Genomic DNA, 19,124 nt, shown 5'->3' with positions numbered 1-19,124 from the left:
ATTGGTAATATTTTGATTACTTTAAATCGTCTAGATTGATCTTCTTGGGAAATATTTTTTAAATCATTTTTTATTCGCCAAGTGTTACTTGCAATATTTTTTTTTTTTAAGATGAGATGGTAGAGAAAATTTGTTTTAATTTCAGAAGCATGGTAGGTAAAAGGAAACGGTGTTTCTTTTTTTTTTACGGATTGGAAATGTAATAATGAAAATCGTGGCTATTAGAGAAATTTGTATTTCTTCTTTTCTGTTTTTTTTTTTTTATTGTGGATTGCGAAGAAGTATTTTAAATAGTAGTAGAATATTTGTTACTGCAATTCAAGTACAGTTTCATTCATGAAAACTATATTTCGTCTCGTTTAAATCTCTCAAAATGCATTTATGCATTTATTTTAAGACTGCTTTTGATTTTTGTGCTTAGAAATTTTATGGCAGAGAAGAAGATATTTAGTAATTAAGGAAAACACCTAATTTCAATGCAAACAAATTTTTTCAGCCGCATGCTTTTCGAAGCTTCTCACTGCATTCGGATAATTTTCAATCCCAAACTTTCACGATACGACCGTTAATTAAGCCACTCAAAGGCCAAAATGATTATCTCCGCTTTGCGATATTCTTCCAATTTTACTATCAAAGCACACACGCTTAATGCTTAATTTTTTCATAAATAAAACAAATGTAACAAATCTAATTTTATCGAGTTAGTCGCTTTGCCTCCTAAGTGATTCAATTCAGACTGAAAATTGAACGATACAAATTTTAACGATTCAATTACAGGAACGTACGCCTACGTAAACATGTCTCAACGAGGGCTATACGGAAGTCAGGGAACCATCGAGAGTCCACTGTATAATCCAACGCCGCCTTATAGTAGCGACAACAGTACTCGTTATTATCAATCCTGTCAAGTATGTTTCCTTATAATTAACTGAAAAGAAAAAAAAAAAAACTAAACGGTGTATAAACCTCAAAACACAAATTCACATGTACGTGTATGCATAGGTACGATTCTTTTATCATCAGTATGGTGTGAACAGCGGTTCGCTTGAATTATATTTGGTTCAAGTGAAACCGCACCAAAATCATTCGGAATTATTGTGGCGGTCTTACGGAGACAAAAGTGACGTTTGGTACGGTCAAGCTATCGTTCTACCTGATATCAGATACAGGTAGTATTTATTTACCAAAGTATTCGACGCTTTAACCATCGGACAGCGGATGAAGAGATAATCACACGCACGACGATAGCCGGGTCAAATATGACCCAACGCTAAAATCTTCCTACGCGAGCGAAAACACTTTTCCTCTTGTTTCACTAGACATTACATTGTTTAAAATTGTACGAAATATATTGGGCGGGCAGGAAAGTTCGTAGCGAAATGTAGGAAAAATTCAAACTGACGTATCTCTGTTTCTAATCGAGATAGCGACGAAGAACCGAAAGGTATTTTACTCGTTATTCGTAGATAAATCCAACGTACCTCTAAAATTGCTTCTAAAGCGAATTATACTTTCTGCGGTGGAGCTGTTGGATTCCGGGTGACGGAACGTGTACAATACTTTATAAAATTTTAACAAGAGGTTTATTCAGGAGTCTAAACACGTTGTGAATCGTACAAAGATATGGAATATAATGAGTGCCGGCGCTTTTGAGGTTGTTATATTTATAGGGATTGCAAAAGGACGTGGAAGGGACTAGAGAGGGGTTGGGGTAAAAGGTCTAGGAAAGTGGCAAAGGTTCTAGGTGACTAAGAACTAACTGCAAAATTTTTGGAAGAAATGAGTGTTCGCGATGCGCTGGCGTTTTTAAGATACCAACGCGATCGGCTAGCATCCATGAGTCATGTCGGTAGGTTGGTATCCAACAGAGCGTTGCCATGAAAAATTCAACATCCACGCTCCACTGCAAAACATATAATTCGACTTATATCTATTGGATTATGGGTTTTATGAATTATTAAATAATGAAATATTTCTTATTTTAAACTGTAATCTTTATTACACACAAGGAAGGTTCGTTGTTCTAAGTTGCTAGCAAGAGCACTGTACGCGGAGTAAAAACGTTCCAACGCAACGCCCGAAAATTGCCTGCGACCCCGCTTGGGACCGAAGGGCCTTTAAAGCCTAGTAAAAGCCAAACGGATTTCTTGGGACGCGGGCAAAAGGAACTCATAACTTCTTAGGAAGGCTTTAGATTTCATTTTTGTTATACTTATCGAACAATATTGTAGGAACCTAGGGAAAAATATTGAGGGGCCCAATGGGAATCGAACCCGGGACCTTCGCGACTTAGCAAGCCGAGGTTTAGCGCGCTACGCCAACCACTCCCTCTCTATTCTTCCGTGCTGGTTTCCTATTTTTTGGGTATGGAGGCCCCGATACTACACTCTCGGCCATCCTGAACTGACATTCGCCCTCGAATGTCCTTCAGTGCATCACAACTCAACACTTTCGGGCACACTCCCCCACACAGTGGCACTCTCAGCCGAAACACTGTTTCTCAACTTTTTGGGAGACGTGCAACATTTCAAACATTAAAGCAAAATCATCGTTCTACAGAAACTGGATTTCCAATCTCATCCAGTATAAACGTTTAAAAAAAACAATTCATCGATGGAATTTGAATTTTTTCTATCGATGCTCGATTACGTCATCGAAACAAATTCCTGTTTATTGATATATACATATATATATATATAGGAGGAGCGTGGCGGCGGTGGTGGGGGGAAGCTTTAAATAGTCGTTCGAAGAGAGAAAGAATAACTCTTAATTGACAATGTTTTCCTTCGGTGAATTATCATTTACATAATCTTCTTATCTCGACGATACACATATATATATATGTGTGTCACCAATTTTTAGGTTACCACTGACTGGAAATAGAGTAAACCTTGACTCAGTCTTTATCAAAAAAAGCTTGCTTTTCCAGAGGAAACCGACGGTGGCTGGTAAACAGCCAATGAACAATTGTTTGCTTAGAATGATTCTGCGAGGCAATAAATAAACAACTGTTTACCCAGAATGATGAAAATAGGGGAAAATTAGATTAAACGACGAGTGAATCATTCCAGCCTCCAATGGTCAATACATGCGGCTAGTATTTGTAATTTTGTCGGTACACACGAGACGTATAGTCGATGGAAGCGATATGAGCCGTTCGTTTCGAATGTGGGGCAAGCCCGTTTTTTGTTCGACTATAGATTGTTTAGAGATGAAAAGTTATTAAGTTCTATCTATTGTTACCGTTAATTTCATTTTTCTCAAAAATGGACTTGCCCCAGTTTCGAAGTAAACAGATCAGACATAATAATGAGAAACAGTTTCAGGGAGATAGTTTAGGGTCGTCTGAATTGGTTCCTTTCTCAAGAAGCATTACAAATGCTTCCCACAAATGTCTTTGTTAGTTAATTTATAGGTTAACATAAACAATTCTTTTTCTATTTATATGTTGCAATATGAAAATATTGCTTGGAACGAAAAATATAATTTTTCAAAGAAATACTTGCTGGTAATGAACGAAGCAAGTTCGATTTTTCTCTAACTAATTGCACTAACTTTTAACTACTTAATCTACGTATCATTTCTATTAGGTTGGTGCAAAAATAACTGCGGTTTTCGCCACTAAAAACTCGAGTTATCAGTCTGAAGTGAGTTGTTTTGTAACTACGTTCATGTAGTATACCATTTATCGACGTATGTCTGTGACTTGTTTCGACTGTTTATTTGTAGCTGTATTTGGTCAGCAAAGTGAAGATGGAAAAAAAGCAAATTCGAGCGATATTATTGTACGAGTATAAACTGGGACGTTATAATTTTCTCAAACCTGGCGAAGCTGTTACAGCAGTGAAGTACTGTCACGAAATCGACAAAATGCATAAAAAGTTGAAAGATTTATGTCCAATCCTGGTCAATCTAAAGGGATCTATTCTATTGCACGACAACACCCGACCACATGTCTCACAAAGAACCGTTCAAAAACTCAACGAACTAGGATACGAAACCTTGCCTCATCCACCGTATTCGCCGGACCTTTCTCCGACGGATTATCATCCTTTCAATCATCTGGAAAACTTTCTGCGTGAGAAGAACTTCAAGACTCAAGCAGCAGCCGAGAACGCATTTGAAGAGTCCATCGATTCTAGAATACCAGAATTCTATAATACTGGAATAAAGAAACTTGTATTACGTTGGCAGAAATGGATAGAATCGAATGGTTCCTATTTTGATTTAATAACTTCATTTTAACCCAAGATATATTATTTTAAAGTTCACGCTTCAAAACCGCAATTATTTTTGCACCAACCTAATAACATACTAACTTCGTACAATATTTCTACGTTCATTTTAACAGTTCTATTTAAAATGTTACTTGTCCATTTTTCATCGTGAAAATGCTTCTTGTAATTTTTCTTCGTACGAAAAAGTTCGTGTAATTGAAAAATTAAAAGAAATCTCTTCACCAACGAATACGCTCAGTTTGCAAATTAAAATAAAATTTTATTATTTGACAATTAACAATGGTATCGCGCGTTCGGCACGTGAACAATTTGTTGGAGAATCGAGATAGCTAATTGTCGATATCGCTTATCGATCGCTCGTTTTATCACATCGAGAAGGGAGTAGAAAAATAATGATACAATGTGACAAGTGCGTTAATTAGACATCCAGCGAGGAGAATTTCCGAACTTTTCCCGTTCGAGGTAATGGTAACCAGTAACTGGAGTAGAAAAATACGAAACGACGCGCAACTCACGGAACCATTTGCATTCGAATTGAGATCGAAATAAAATCGTCGCGGTAACTAACGGTAAATAATCGTCGTGGAAGTGTAAACTTTTTCTCCACATACAGTGTACTTCGAATTGTAAATACGCATTGGTTAATGGAAAAGAGACGTTAACAAGTTGAAAATGTGTAAAAATATGCAGAACGAAATTTCGAATTTTTTTCGTCGAATTTGTAAATTCTCGTCTTATTTGGAAGAAAAGAGTGTTTTTGTTAACCGAATTACTAGAAATTTCTTTCGCTACATATAGATTAGGTTATCTTAAGTTAGGTATTATGTATTTCATGGCACAGATAATTGTAAAAAATTCCTAATGGTTATTTTATTGTTTTTATTCAACAATAAACTAAACGTTAAAATATGCGAAATTGAATACAATTATTGTATACATTTGTTTTTCTTCGCTAATTTTAAACATAACAAACATAATGGACACGTACAAGGTGTTGAATAATTATAAATTTTTTTAGAAGAAGTTTAAGTGTTCGGTTGAAATGGATATCTTTTTTAACAGTACATAAAGCATTTTACGAGCGTTAAAAAACATTTTTGTTTATTTATGCACGTATATTTGTAAGGAAGAAAATGGCGTCGTTTACAAGCACGTCAGTGATTTGTCGATATGTAGTTTCGAGACAAGAATTCAACGATCTTCTTATCCTTAAACCTTTCGCTACGAAGAGCGTACATATACGCCCATCTAATACTGTACAGTTTATTAATTTATTTTCGCACTTTGCAAGTAAAATATCGCTGTCGATTGAAAGTAAGATAACACCAGAACGCATCACACATTTGATTATCACGATACAGTTGATTTTCAATCATAGTTACCTTTATTTTTAAGCCAGCGTTGAATAATAACTGTTTCGTCCAGCACACGAGCGAGAATTTTTCGTCTTCCACGTGCCGCAGCAAAAGGGTTAAAGGTATTCTCTGTCGTATAATACGAAAATTTTTTAAAATTCCAAAAATTGTGGAAATAATATTTTAAATTGTAGAAATAATAACATTAAAAAATTTTTTGAAATTCCAAAAATTGTAGAAATAATAACATTCTAATGAGAAAATGGACCTTTTGCTGGCTCTTTATTCCAATATTTTGAAAACTACTTGAAAACTCTGAAATCTTCATAAATTATCCCTATAATGTTTTATGTCTCTATACAAAGATGATCTAAGGCTTAATAAAGACGAAGGTGAAAGCTCTCGATCAGCCACATCTACATTCAACATACATATTTTCAGTTTCAGAGTAATATTTTTGTTACTACGACATATTTTTCAATATCTTTCGCATATTATTTTTAAAAGTTCAAAGTATCATTTTACTGGAAAAAATATTTTCAATCTTTTTTCTTTTTGACGTCACCAAGGTGGCGTAACCCTTTAAAAGAAAAGTTTATGGCGTGAATAATGATTGGTTAGATAACGTTTGTCGGTTGTATGTAATAAATAACTTATGTTTCTCTTTTAGAGCTACGTTTGTATCTTATTCTGTGTTTGATCTGTTGCAAACACATAGCTTAACAAGTCTAACAATTTTTCAATTTACTGCAAACAGATTAATTTGTTATAAGCCTTTGTTTGATATCATGAGACAGGCATGATTTGGGTACCTTCTTTAAAAATACTAAATTTGCGAATGCTAGTAAAAATATGGATGAGTATAGGAATCGTTTGAAAAATATTACATTTAAAAAGTAACATATTAATTCATATCTCATATTAAATCATATTTCATCAATAACAAATAAGGAAGGAAATATTCGACGAAAATTAATAATTATTAAATAACATATTTTTCATTCACAGTTGGGACAGTAATAAATTTCTGTTTGCTTTTAATACTCCTCCGCAAGTTTCCTGAACTCATACTTTAACATTTCATGCACTGGATCATGTCTTCGACGTGTGCTTCATTACTGAGAAAGTAAAACCATTCTTCTTTGTTAGTATAAACCTTGTGCTGATACGATTTATGAAACATGATTGATTTTGTAGGAACCTAGGGAAAAATATTGAGGGACCCAACGGAAATCGAACCTGAGGACCTTCGGCTGGCTCACCAAGCCGAGGCTTTGCGCGCTACGCCAACCACTCCCTCTCTATTCTCCCTTCGAGGTTTCCTATTTGGGTGTGGAGGCCCCGATCCTACAATATCCACCCCCGTTCACCTTACGAATTATTCGAGCAGTGAGTTGGATTCGCCTTCAACTGTCGAGAAAAATACCGTTTAACTTTTATCGCTGTGACAATTAGAAACAGAGGTAACACGGCTTAAATTTCGCTACGAACTTCCCTAACAATCCAATATTACGATTAAAATAACAAACGCATCGATGATTGAAGCTTCTGAATTTTGGGTCAAAAGTGACCCGGCCTCCGGCGTCCGAAGGTTAATACCTCGAAAAATGATCTATTCTGCATATTTTTTACTTCGTTCAAATGGTATAACGCGTATACTGTTCACCTAGATATTTTATTCAATTCGGTGCAAGCAGAAGCTACTCGTCAAAAGGCGACGTGGCGATCGATGACTTTTCTCTGAGCCCGGAATGTTTTGGCATTGGTAAACCTTGAAACTTTTAATCGATCTAATTACATGTAGTTGTTTTAACAAATATTCATTTAACAAGTGTGCTTTATTTTTATCAGGAGTTCCTCCCGAAGTCGTGGGAGATTTCAATTACTACAATCCTATTATTGATTCGGAGAAAATCCCGGATCAGCACGTAGATTTTGTTAACGAAACTGGTACCGTGTATTCTAACAAAATTATCACTGTTAACTTTAACATTTATTCGAAAAGTATCTGTAAAATTCACACTTTTTGCCTATTTCCAGTAATACGAATTACCACGTGCGGAAATAGTGGTAGAATAGGTCCTACACCTGAACAATGCGCCGAAGAATACAATCGAACAGATATAGAATTGATGGTACCTTCGCCAGGAGCGGAAGATCTTCGTTTATTTAACTTAAACGGTGTTCAACGATGGACTGCGCCACGCGGTGGATATTACACGTGAGAATTTATCGTAGATAAAAATTTCCATAGACTTATTCGTAATTTACAAAGCGCACAATGTTTGGTCGTCGAACGCACTGAAGTTCCTCGAAGAAATAAATATGTATACCACAATATACAGCGGGTGATCAAATTATTAGAGCCACGATAGGAAAAACATGTTTCTGTGTTTGTGCAGAAAGAAAATCATAATATTGTAGGGTGAGTCCGGGATGGAGAGAGGTTTGGGCGAGAGACGAGACAGTTTATTTCTAACAAATAACTAATAGTTTATTCTTCACGGACACGAGTCCTATTCTCAGCCACGCTCCTTCAATGTACTTTTCTCACTCCAAGTTCGCTTTACACACACACTATTTTTCCTCACGCTATTCGTTTTTAAACCTTCCCTTGACGAGGGCGTTTCTTTTCTCCGCCAATTAGGGCTGTTTTCGGACGTACCCCTACGACGTTCCCCTTCTATCGCGATTTTGGCGGAAAAACCGTTTCGCCCGGGGAACGTCGCTTTCCGTCCTTTACTTCTGGTGACCAGATTTATGGCACGTCTTACCTACGGTCACATCGGCACCATAAACCTGGCCACCGTCCCGATCGGCGCGGCTGACGACCACGTGGGCCGCCCCAAACCCTAAATTTTGCCTACAATATCGAGGTTTTTACTCTGAATAATTTTTTAATTCACAATTGTCCACTAAATTTTCACAGTTGAGAAGCAACAATACACTTTTTGCTGCAATTACCGCCTTGTGACTCCTTTGGGCATATTTTCAATTTTTTTAAATAATTTACTATAGGGGGTGCCCCACGACAAGTGCCAAAAATAGGACAAAAATGTAAGGAGACTTTTATCATCATTTTTTACGTAGAATGACACTGAAACAAAATTTTCTTTACCTCCAAGGTCGTCTCGTGTTTTTTAAATGGAATGCTATATTTTCGTTTCAGTATTACGAAAGTACAGAAAAAATCAAGTTCAGCATATGTTTTTGAAACGACCTTGAGGCGATCCAAAGTCGCAAGGACGAAAAAGTTTTGAAACAGGCCAGAATCGATATCTAAAAATTAGATTATCGTCAGGCTTTCGTCTAAAAATTAATCGTTAACCCTTTGTGGACTACCGCCGCATATAATTTGGCCGAGGAACTCATACATGCGTTTGGCGAAAACAATTTATAGGGCCGAAAGACTCATTGTTAGCGCTCGTGATCGGATCTCAATGAGATTCCTATCGAGCTTTGTAGAGATTGCACGTGATGTGCCGACTAGAGTTCGTTTATAAATTATAAAATTATAATAACTCTTCTTCTATTATTCTTAGCAATTGTGTTCCCTTTACTATTGACTATTCTTAACTATCCCTAAGACACGTTTACGCGTGTTTTTAAAGCATCGGTGATGGCACTGATTGGTTGACAGGGGAATGGAAGTGGAAAACGGGGTGACAAAAATGCGAATATTCAATTGGTGGATGGAATTTGTGGAAAGGTAGCGGGAAGGATTCGGAGCGGGGGTGATGAGCGACTTCTCACCCCTACGGGGAAAGGCCCAGGGTGACGTCAGCGCGGTACCGTTGATCGGGTCACCGTGGCCGTCCGACTCTTGGGTTCCCTAAAGTTTACGACACGGTAATTGCTATTGAGAGAGACAGAAAATTAATTTAGCTAATGCTAAGGTCACCTACCACCTATTCAGGTACGGGTAAAACTTTGCCTTTTCAAAAATAGCGTCTAAAGGCGACCGTATCATAAACTAGTTCTAACGAAGCCTTAACACTCATATATGTATGTGTCCCACGTAAGCACGTCGCTATGACCGATAAACCCAGAACTAGACATCTTGGAGTGCTATGAACGATATTAGCGTGTAGGCAGAAATGGGCGCTGGCAATTTCAAACGACTACCGCGACATCGGCTCGGCCCCGCGGAACGCCTTGGCTTCGAGCCGCCCCGTCCGCAAAGGGTTAAAATGCAAAATCGTCAAATCTTTGCAGTTGACTCTATTAATTTGATCACCCACTGTAAACGGTGCAAGCTAAACGTCGTCGTTACATATTTAAGAAAAAAAAAGGAGAAAAATATTTGTTTCATGAATTCAGTTTGATCGGAATGGGTGCTCGTGGAGGAAAAGGATCTAGCGGTATGGGAAGCACGCTGGGTGCACTTGTTCGCGGTGTAATTGAATTAAAAAAGGGTGAGCAGCTGTATTTCATGGTTGGACAGCCAGGAACTGATGCGTGTCCTAAAGTAAGAATCACTTGTCATGTGGAATACAATAAAAATAAAATCAATCTCGATTATATATGAAGTAATAATATTAGGTTGTCCGGAAATAAATTGCGGTTTCTGTACGTGAGATTTAAAGACGCGTAGTTTTGCCTAGAATGAATTTATTTCATCGAAATAATCTCCATTAGATTCTATACACTTTCTCCAACGTTTCGCAAGAGTTCCAATTCCATTGCAATAAAAATCAGGAGTTCTAGAGTTAATAAATTCCACGAAGGTATTTACAGCATCCTCTTTATTGCGGAAGAGTTTTCCTCGCAAAAAGTTATCGAAGTGTTTAAAAAAATGGTAATCTGTAGGGGACAAGTCGGGGGAATAAGGAGGGTGTTTTAATGTTTCATAACCCAATTCGTGTATCTCCCGAATCGTGAATTGTGATACGTGCGGGCGGGCATTATTGTTTACCAAACTTGGTTGTTCAACAAATAACTTTTTACGCATTATAATCGTTAGTTGTGCTTTCATCGAATACACGATTGATATCGCGGCCAGTTTCCGCGGCTTTACGTCCTAATTTAAATTCATCCAAAAATATGGTACGAATTTGCTTCTTGCCCATTGTCACGTTTTTAAGTTATACTCGGAACAAACGACGGTAAAAAACAAAAGTGTATAGCTTATATGATAGAGCGACGTCTACGCGTTCAAATGGTATATTACTTAACAAACATAAATTTTAAATATATAGTATAGAAAAGCCCTAAATATGACATAACAGGAAACCGCAATTTATTTCCGGACAACCTAATAATAACGTTCGATTAAAATTTCAGATACAATAGAATTCCGATAATCTGACAGACTATCGAAATTCTGCTGTATTTCTGATAACTTGTTGCTGTCCCTTTCCTAGGAATTTCCACTAATTACAAATTGCGAATGAAATTTGCAGAATTTAGGATCAACGATAGATATCTGCCAGAAAGACGGCACGCATGGATCGACTCCTCCTCCAGGATCTTCCTCGAAAGTACACGAAGTGAGGAAAATTAAGATCGAGGATGGCGGAGGTGGCGGCGGAGGTGCAACTTACGTTTTTACAGTAAGCGAAAGGATTTCTTAAGGGGTCTTCCTGCTGTGACGGCTGAAGAAAACTGAATTTTTCGGAAATTTAAAACGAAGCAAGTGCTGCACGTATCCTTTTGCAAATTTCTGTGTATGTTCTAACGTCTTTTGAGAACGCAAAAATATTTTTTACGAGTGAAAATATCCGTTTGTTGTGAAATAGGACCGGCGTGAAGAGAGCGCGTTGAAAAATATCCTTCCCGACGGCTGACATCATATCAGACGTTGTACTCTTATCCAAAATACAAAATGCGAACGTATTCTTAGTCTGTAGACGTGTGTCTATCTTCTGAACTGGAATAATAAAAAAATATCGAGAAATAAAGAAACGGCAAGGTTTCGAAGAAATTGCTTTCGATTTTAGCAAAAAAGTGATTGTTTTTTTAACCGCAAAGACTGAATCTTGAAAATATTCGCACAATTCTAGTTCAGACGATAAAGCAACATCTACTAAATATACCTGACAAATTTCGAGTAAATCGGACTTCTCGTTTTTTGGTAATCGTGCCAGCCAGTTTCAAAAATGCTGTTTCGAGAAAGACGCGTTTAAAGTTTCAACTACAGTTTAAAACTGTACAAAACCGCTTTCGTTCAAGGCGTATATCTCTGTCAATTTTTAGAATTAAGCTTGAAAACTGCCTGGACATATTTTCCAGATGTTAAACTATAAGAAAAAGCAAAAAAAGAAAAATTGATTTTTTCAAACCCGTCACAGTAGGAAGACCCCTTAAAGTAACATACAACACAGATTACTCTTTGGTCACAGTTATTTCTGCGTTACAGTTGAAAAACAACGGAGACCAGCATCCGTTAATTATCGCCGCGGGTGGTGGTGGTTTAGGATTGGGACAATTTGTCGACAACGGTCTGCAACACGGTCAGGGACCTGCACCTTCCGGAAGACAGCCCTCTTCCGGTACAGTTCTCTCCAGAGGAGCAGGTAAATAATATTAATAAACGCATAAATGTTACAAACGTCTATACCGGTTTCAACCTCTTTTCATCGTTACTATTTTTAACCTCTTCCTTAGAATCTTATCTAATCAAAAATATACTTCCTACTTACATATACAGGGTGTCCAGTTTTCTTTTCGATCAAACTTTTTCAGTCGTTCGAAGTGTTAGGTTTTCTGTAGAAACGGTTTATGGCACGATCGACAGGAACGGTTGTTTTTGAGTTGAGGATTTTCGTTTATTGCTTGCACGGGTCTAATTACATCCTGCGAGGGTCACTAGAATTGCTTTGCTAGATTTTTAGTAATTTGTGTCCTTCGCGCTCAATAGCCTACGAACATACCATAAACCACGAATTTCCGAACGGCACATCTGTATGTAACGGTCCGCTTGCCGATTAGTCACCCCGAGGAAATTCCAGATTTTTGGGACCTTCCGCCCACCCCTCGCGACCGTCTCCCACCCTTCCAAGGTGACAGCGCGCTAAGGGCGCACTGGAAGGGTGGTAAAGACGATATTAGCCATTGGTTAACCATTAACCAATCAGCGTGTCCCAAGAAATATCTCTCTCACGGACGTTCCCACCCTTCCAAGGTGACAGCGCGCTAAGGGCGCACTGGAAGGGCGGTAAAGACGATATTAGCCATTGGTTAACCATTAACCAATCAGCGTATCCCAAGAAAAATCCCTCTCACGGACGCCCGAGACGCGACGTCGGAGAGTTGAGTCGTCGAGTAGTCGCTCAACCACAAGGAGAACCAAGGAGCAACCAGCTCACATCACGCGATACCATAGATCAATTTTTACAAGTCCCAATCATTTGGGTGGTCCTTCGGCACAACATCGTGCAAACATCCACGAAGCTCGAAAGTTCATCGCCACAACCACGAGCATTAACGCGAAGCTTCGTAAAACAAGTTGCAACAAAAATACAAAAAACTGACACACCCTGTACATTTCTACTTTTAAAAAACAAATTGTGCATTCAACGTAATTTCTCTATGATCATAGTGAACTGGAAAAAGAATTTCACATTCTACAAAATTAGAAAGACGATACGAATAACCAGATTAAGTTTCCAATTGAAAATTCCTAATTTCACGTTCTCTAAAATTTCCAGCCGAAGATTAACGAACAACGCTTCAATTTTATTTAAGGGTTATTTCGCGTGCCTCGCGCTCCAGTTAACGCGCATCAATTTAGTTGTGCAACCGCTTCGAAACTGTGTTAATTACGTAAATTTGGTTCGGCGCAGGTGGACCTGGCGGCGGTTGGAATGGGTCATCGAGCAAAGTTTCGGATCAACGAACTTCCGCTGGCGCGCCCCTAGTTAAGGGTGGCGTAGGAGGAATTGGTTGCGGGCCACGAAATCGGAGTCACGGAAGCGGAGGATTCGGGGGCGGAGGCGGGGGATGTCGTACAGGAGGCGGCGGCGGCGGTTACATAGGTAACGAAATCGGTGTTAAATCGTAATTTTAAACGGATCCGCCGAATTTACAATTCATCGCGGACAGTTGCAGTTCGGGTTGTACGTTGCTTTCGATTACAGTCGCGTTTGAAATTCGGAACAGTTTCAACTGGAGTAATGGAATGTTTAGTGTTGAACACTGTTGTAGTTACGCAGTAGAGATAAATTGGCACGTTGTGTTTTGGTACACTGGGAATCGAAATTGAAATATCGTCTCGACGAGGAATTGTTACTATTCGTACTTCTATTTTCTGTGTGGTTTAGTTTCGTTGATATTTCATTTTTAACGTAGTAGAATTTTAATAATATTCGTGTAAAATTTTTTAAAAATTTCAGTTATAATTCTTAATTGTAAGTAGCTAAATTAGTTGCTCGAATATTTCGTATTTCACTATTTCCTTCCATAAGTACGCGAAAAGCAAGTTGAGAAATAATTGCGATTATAAAATGAATTTTTTTTTTTTTTAGGAAATTATCCTGTTTCAGTGTTAATTAACTTGCGAATTCTTTTCTATTACTTTGAGATCAAATTTTGAATCTTCCCTGGATAGATACATTATTTATCTGCAAGCAGTTGAATTTAATTCGATAATGTAAATTTTCAAATTTCATGGAACTTTTGAAAATTATTGTGTGGTGTAATGATTTAGGTGGTAATACCGGTTATAAGGAACCAAGCAATGGCGAAGGTGGTTTCTCCTACGCCAGTCGCGGGCTTATGCATGTTCACTTCCAACCGGGAATAAATCACGGAGCTGGAGAGGTTTACATTATTCCTGCTATTAGCGGTTGTGGTTGCGACTTCCGTTGCGTCGCTCTTGATCAGTACCTCAGCGAGACAAAATGTATTTGCCCTCCAGGCTGGTTCTTGAGTAACAATTCGAGGTCATGCGTCAGTAAGTGTTAAAAAAATATATATGAGCGTATTGAGGCTTTTATAGTTTATACTGTTTGAAGCTTTCGGGTGGAAGCTCTTGTCCAGGAGGATAAGTTTCACAAGCATTGCAGGTATACACTACCGGCAAAAAGTTTGGAATCACCGAGCATTGCAATTTACACAAAAATTCTCAGAAAAAAGTCGAGCGACTTTGAGAATTTTTTATCATTCGAATCAATTGATATGAGATAAATTGATAAAAGTAGAATTGAGATAAGCTTCAAATCTATAAAAAATTAGCAGCAGATTTAATATCGATGAAAAGTGGGAGGTGATTCTGAACTGTTGGCCGGTAGTGTATATGTAGCTTCATCGGGAGTCTAATTCGCTGAAGCTGATCTCGGTGAATACTGAATCTGATGTCGGTGAATACTGAAGAAGATAGTGAATACCGAATAAGATATCAGTGAATATTAATACTCATATGAGTGAATATTAATATTGATATCAGTGAATATTAATACTCATATGAGTGAATATTAATATTGATATCAGTGAATATTAATACTGAATCTGATGTCAGTGAATATTAAATCTAATATCAGTGAATATTAATATTGATATCAGTGAATACAGAATCTAATATCAGTGAATACCAAATCAGATATCAGTGAATACAGAATCTCATATCAGCGAATCTTCCAGACCTTTGACGAATCTAGCTGCAATGCTCACGAAATTTATCCTGTTGAATGATAAAAAGCCTCAAACAGTATAAACTGTGAAATAAAAAAAAAATTCTCTTTTCGCCTCCACCCAATGTATTTCACCGCGAAATAATTACTTTCTTTACAGTGGCTGATGATACAAAGGGTCCGCACCAAACCTTCATGATTTTGCTCATAACAGTAACCATTGGCTTACTCGTTGCTTTCACCGCACTCTGCCTACTACTCTGTAAGGACCCGTTTAAATTCCCAATATTTTTCTTATTCTAATTCAGTGTAACAGATTGGTAATAAACGAATTATTATAAAATAAACGACGGTGTAGATATATATGTATACTTCAACTATTGTATAAAGACGATTCATTTTTATCAATAGATAATCGTTATCAAAATCGAAAGGCGCTTTTAAGGCGGCGACAAGTAATGTTCGGTAATGGTACCGAATTAACGTCGCTGCGCGCTGTTTCCGACACTATGATGACTGAATTCAATCCGAACTACGAGTTTGCAGGGAATCTCTATAGTTTTAAAGACTTGCCGCAGATACCTCGTGAATATATCACTTTGGTGAAGTAAGTATAAATAGAAATTCAGCGACAATTTTAACACTCCTTAGACAAACTGGGTAGTTTACGTTCAAGTCTAACTTTTTCACCGTTTCAAGCATTCGAAAAATCGGAGAAAATTCTGCCAGTACTTGTCAAGCTCTCTGCTACATTGTACAATTGTTCGCTGAATGAAACGTTTGAAACTTTTTTCAAAAAAAAAAAAGAAGAAGAAAGAATTCGTTTCGAAGAAACACGGAGGCGAAATTTCATTTGGGTCTTTGAAGACCCAGATTGCCTAAGGAGGGTTGATTAGGGAGGATTTTTATGCATTTGTGGAAAATCTGCAGGCACGAAAGTGTCGCAAAATGCACATAATGAAAATATATCAAATAAACCGAAAATATAGCGGTCATTGTAATATTCAGCGAACAGAACAATTGCCTATCTACCTTCTATGTTTCCAATTGTATTCGTAAAATCTAACGAATTTGCATAAAAATCCGCAGTCTAGCGATTAGAATTCAATACTGACATTCAATTACGAGAAGCACGATTATCGCACCCGTATTTTCAATCAGACCCCTAGGTCAAGGTGCTTTCGGCGAGGTGTTCCAAGGTATTTACAAGTACAGACGCAACGAGGAGCATCCGGTTGCTGTGAAGACTATACCATCCTCGTCGAGGCCTCAAACCGAGACTGATTTCATGATGGAAGCTCTGATAATGAGCAAATTCGATCATCCGAATATAGTGCACTTCATCGGGGTCTCTTTCGACAAAAATCCAAAGTACATTGTGTTAGAGTTGCTTGCCGGTGGAAATTTAAAGAACTTCCTTCGTGAAGAAAGACCACGCGCGGTAAATAATGCCTCTTAAGAAACGTAACTAAACGCCTTAACTTCTGTGTATTTATTATCATCGTTTTTTAAAACAACGTTATATTACAATTACACCTTAGTTCTAAATCGACGAATTAATTTTTTTCTACAAATTTTTCTATCATACATACATTTTTTCTCAAGAAGGTTGTTGATTTATCCTGTCATTGTTTCGTTATGTGCAGTGACTTTCGCTAATCTTCAGACACTGTTTGGAACATTTGAATTTCTTTTTAAACTGGACCAAACGACTTGAGTTTTTATTTTTTGAGAAGATTGAAGGATTAGTATACTAGACGACGTGTATGAAAAATTTAGAAAAAATTGCAATTTGTGGTAATCTGATAAAAATTTAGAACATACGTTTTGTACGTTTATGTCAATTGTACGCGTGGAAATTTTATCGAAATCTGTTAAAAATTATGAAAATCGCACTGTTTCACGACTTTCGGCTTATAACTAAACTATTATAAACTGCAAGAAATGTTTCAACGCCTGTCGTTTTTTTCTGCATCAACAGATCTCCTCGAAATTTTTACCATGCATACAATTGACATAAATCTACAAAACGTATATTTTAAATTTTCGTTAAAAGCTCAGATAAGAAATTTGTAAACAACGTCCTTTCAAACTTTCTTCGCGATTCCCACCACAAACAGCAATTTTTTCCAAATTTCTCGTACACGTCGTCTAGTATACTAATCGTTCTAACATTAACCCTCGTGCAGAGGACACAGGGTCCAATCGGATCCATACGAATAAATTGCTATTTTCGTCACTGAGTATGAGTTTTTCAATCAAACGACCATAACATAAACTGGTTCTAACGAAGCCTTAACACTGCTTTACATCTGTACTCGTATCGTTTGCTCAATGTTAACGTGAATACTGGCAATGTGCTTCAAGTTTACATCTTTCCGACGAACATGCTTTTGTCTTTTGTTCTGTATGGAGCAGGGAGGGATAACGCGCAACGCCTGGCGACATTCAACTCTTCCTACACATGGGTCCGAATGGACCCTGAGACCGCCCGGCAAGGGTTGACCCTTCCGACTCGATGGCGTTTTTACAGCAGTTCGCTTTCTACGGCCGACGCGAAATTTAATAATTAGTTAATAATTAGTAACAGCCCTAAACATATCGAATTTGAGTCTTTGACAATATTGTGGTTTTAATATACCATACTGAATAATTAAGAAATTAAGAAAGGAAAGCGGTGACACGTTCTCAGAGTCGGTACGCGGTATCGATATCGGGTCGAAAGGGTTAATAGATTTCTATAAAATTTTCAGCGTGTGTATAATCGACATAAATCTACAAAATTCCACAAATTGCAATTATTTCCAAATTTCCCGTACTTACACGTTATCTAGTATACCAATCCCTCTAACTTCTCACAAAAAGAAAACTCAAGTCGTTTGATCGAATTTAAAAAAAAAAGTTCTACTGTTCTAAATAGCGTCCGAATTTTAACGGAAGTCGTCACTGTACTCGTTGCCCGTAGGCTTATTTATGCACCTAATTTTCATATTAAGTTCCGTTACTTTCTGTTAACTATGTGTCGTTCTGGATTACAATTCAAACAGGGACCACTCTTAATTTTTGGCGCTCGTCATCATTGGGGTGCATGCGTATATTCCTGTTTTGGCAGGAACGGCCCACTTCGTTGACGATGCTGGATCTGATAATGTGTGGCTACGACGTTGCCAACGGCTGCAAATATATGGAAGAGGCCCGTTTTATTCATCGGGATATCGCTGCCAGAAATTGTTTGCTTACGTGCAAGGGACGCGGTCGGATAGTGAAAATCGCTGATTTCGGAATGGCTAAGGATATTTACAGGAGCGATTATTACAGGAAGGGCGGCAAGGCTATGTTACCGATCAAATGGATGCCGCCGGAAAGTTTCTTGGACGGGATATTCACCACGAAAACTGACGTTTGGTGAGTTTCCTTCGTTTCAAGAAGAAACTATTTAACCCTAGAGCGGTCTTCGTTTTGACTGTACACTTAAGACTTTTGAGTGAAAAAGGACCTAAGACCTTATGTGTAATAATTTTTGTTTCCGAACGTTTGAACGTTTAAAATAATGTTAAGGAACGTAAACTTGATAATAGCAAAAATGACTAAAAATATAAAAAGGCGGTGGGTCGAAAAAGACCCGAAGACCGCTCTAGGGTTAAGCCAAAGTGACTAACTCTGTTCGGGTCGCGTAATGCTCGATGCTTAAGTGCCGAACCGATACGCGAGTTTATTCACACTTCGATTCATTCAGAGTGAAATGCTTAGAACTGAGACGAACCTGCTTTTTGTAACAACTATTTTGATTTACAACAAGAGTGATACTTAAGGTGATATCGCGACGTGACTATCGAATACTATTTTGTGTACGACCAACTGCCAAAGACTGCCAAAAAAGACGCGCTTCTGCTTCGTGTCCTTGGTTTTATCAGCTCGGCCAGTTGCTGATTGGTGGTCGATTTTCTCTGGGGGGTGTAGGT

General features: G+C 37.8%; 1 protein-coding gene across 1 annotated transcript in view; it reads left to right on the top strand.

Moving 5' to 3' along the window:
* LOC108570527 (ALK tyrosine kinase receptor) overlaps window positions 1-19,124 on the top strand; it is a 43,303-nt gene that overhangs the window by 12,607 nt on the left and 11,572 nt on the right. The window contains exons 7-20 of the mRNA XM_017932400.1: window positions 778-908; window positions 1,003-1,169; window positions 7,264-7,358; window positions 7,445-7,543; window positions 7,634-7,814; window positions 9,914-10,061; window positions 10,996-11,145; window positions 11,952-12,108; window positions 13,378-13,569; window positions 14,241-14,486; window positions 15,323-15,424; window positions 15,574-15,769; window positions 16,324-16,603; window positions 18,275-18,567. Coding sequence (XP_017787889.1) covers window positions 778-908; window positions 1,003-1,169; window positions 7,264-7,358; window positions 7,445-7,543; window positions 7,634-7,814; window positions 9,914-10,061; window positions 10,996-11,145; window positions 11,952-12,108; window positions 13,378-13,569; window positions 14,241-14,486; window positions 15,323-15,424; window positions 15,574-15,769; window positions 16,324-16,603; window positions 18,275-18,567 — 2,437 coding nt within the window. The remainder of the gene's footprint in view (window positions 1-777; window positions 909-1,002; window positions 1,170-7,263; window positions 7,359-7,444; window positions 7,544-7,633; window positions 7,815-9,913; window positions 10,062-10,995; window positions 11,146-11,951; window positions 12,109-13,377; window positions 13,570-14,240; window positions 14,487-15,322; window positions 15,425-15,573; window positions 15,770-16,323; window positions 16,604-18,274; window positions 18,568-19,124) is intronic.

The sequence above is a fragment of the Habropoda laboriosa genome, unplaced genomic scaffold (assembly GCF_001263275.1).
Source record: "Habropoda laboriosa isolate 0110345459 unplaced genomic scaffold, ASM126327v1 scaffold61, whole genome shotgun sequence".
Taxonomy (NCBI): Eukaryota; Metazoa; Arthropoda; class Insecta; order Hymenoptera; family Apidae; genus Habropoda; species Habropoda laboriosa.
The sequence above is the reverse complement of the archived record's forward strand: the minus strand, read 5'-3'. Positions and strand labels throughout refer to the sequence as shown.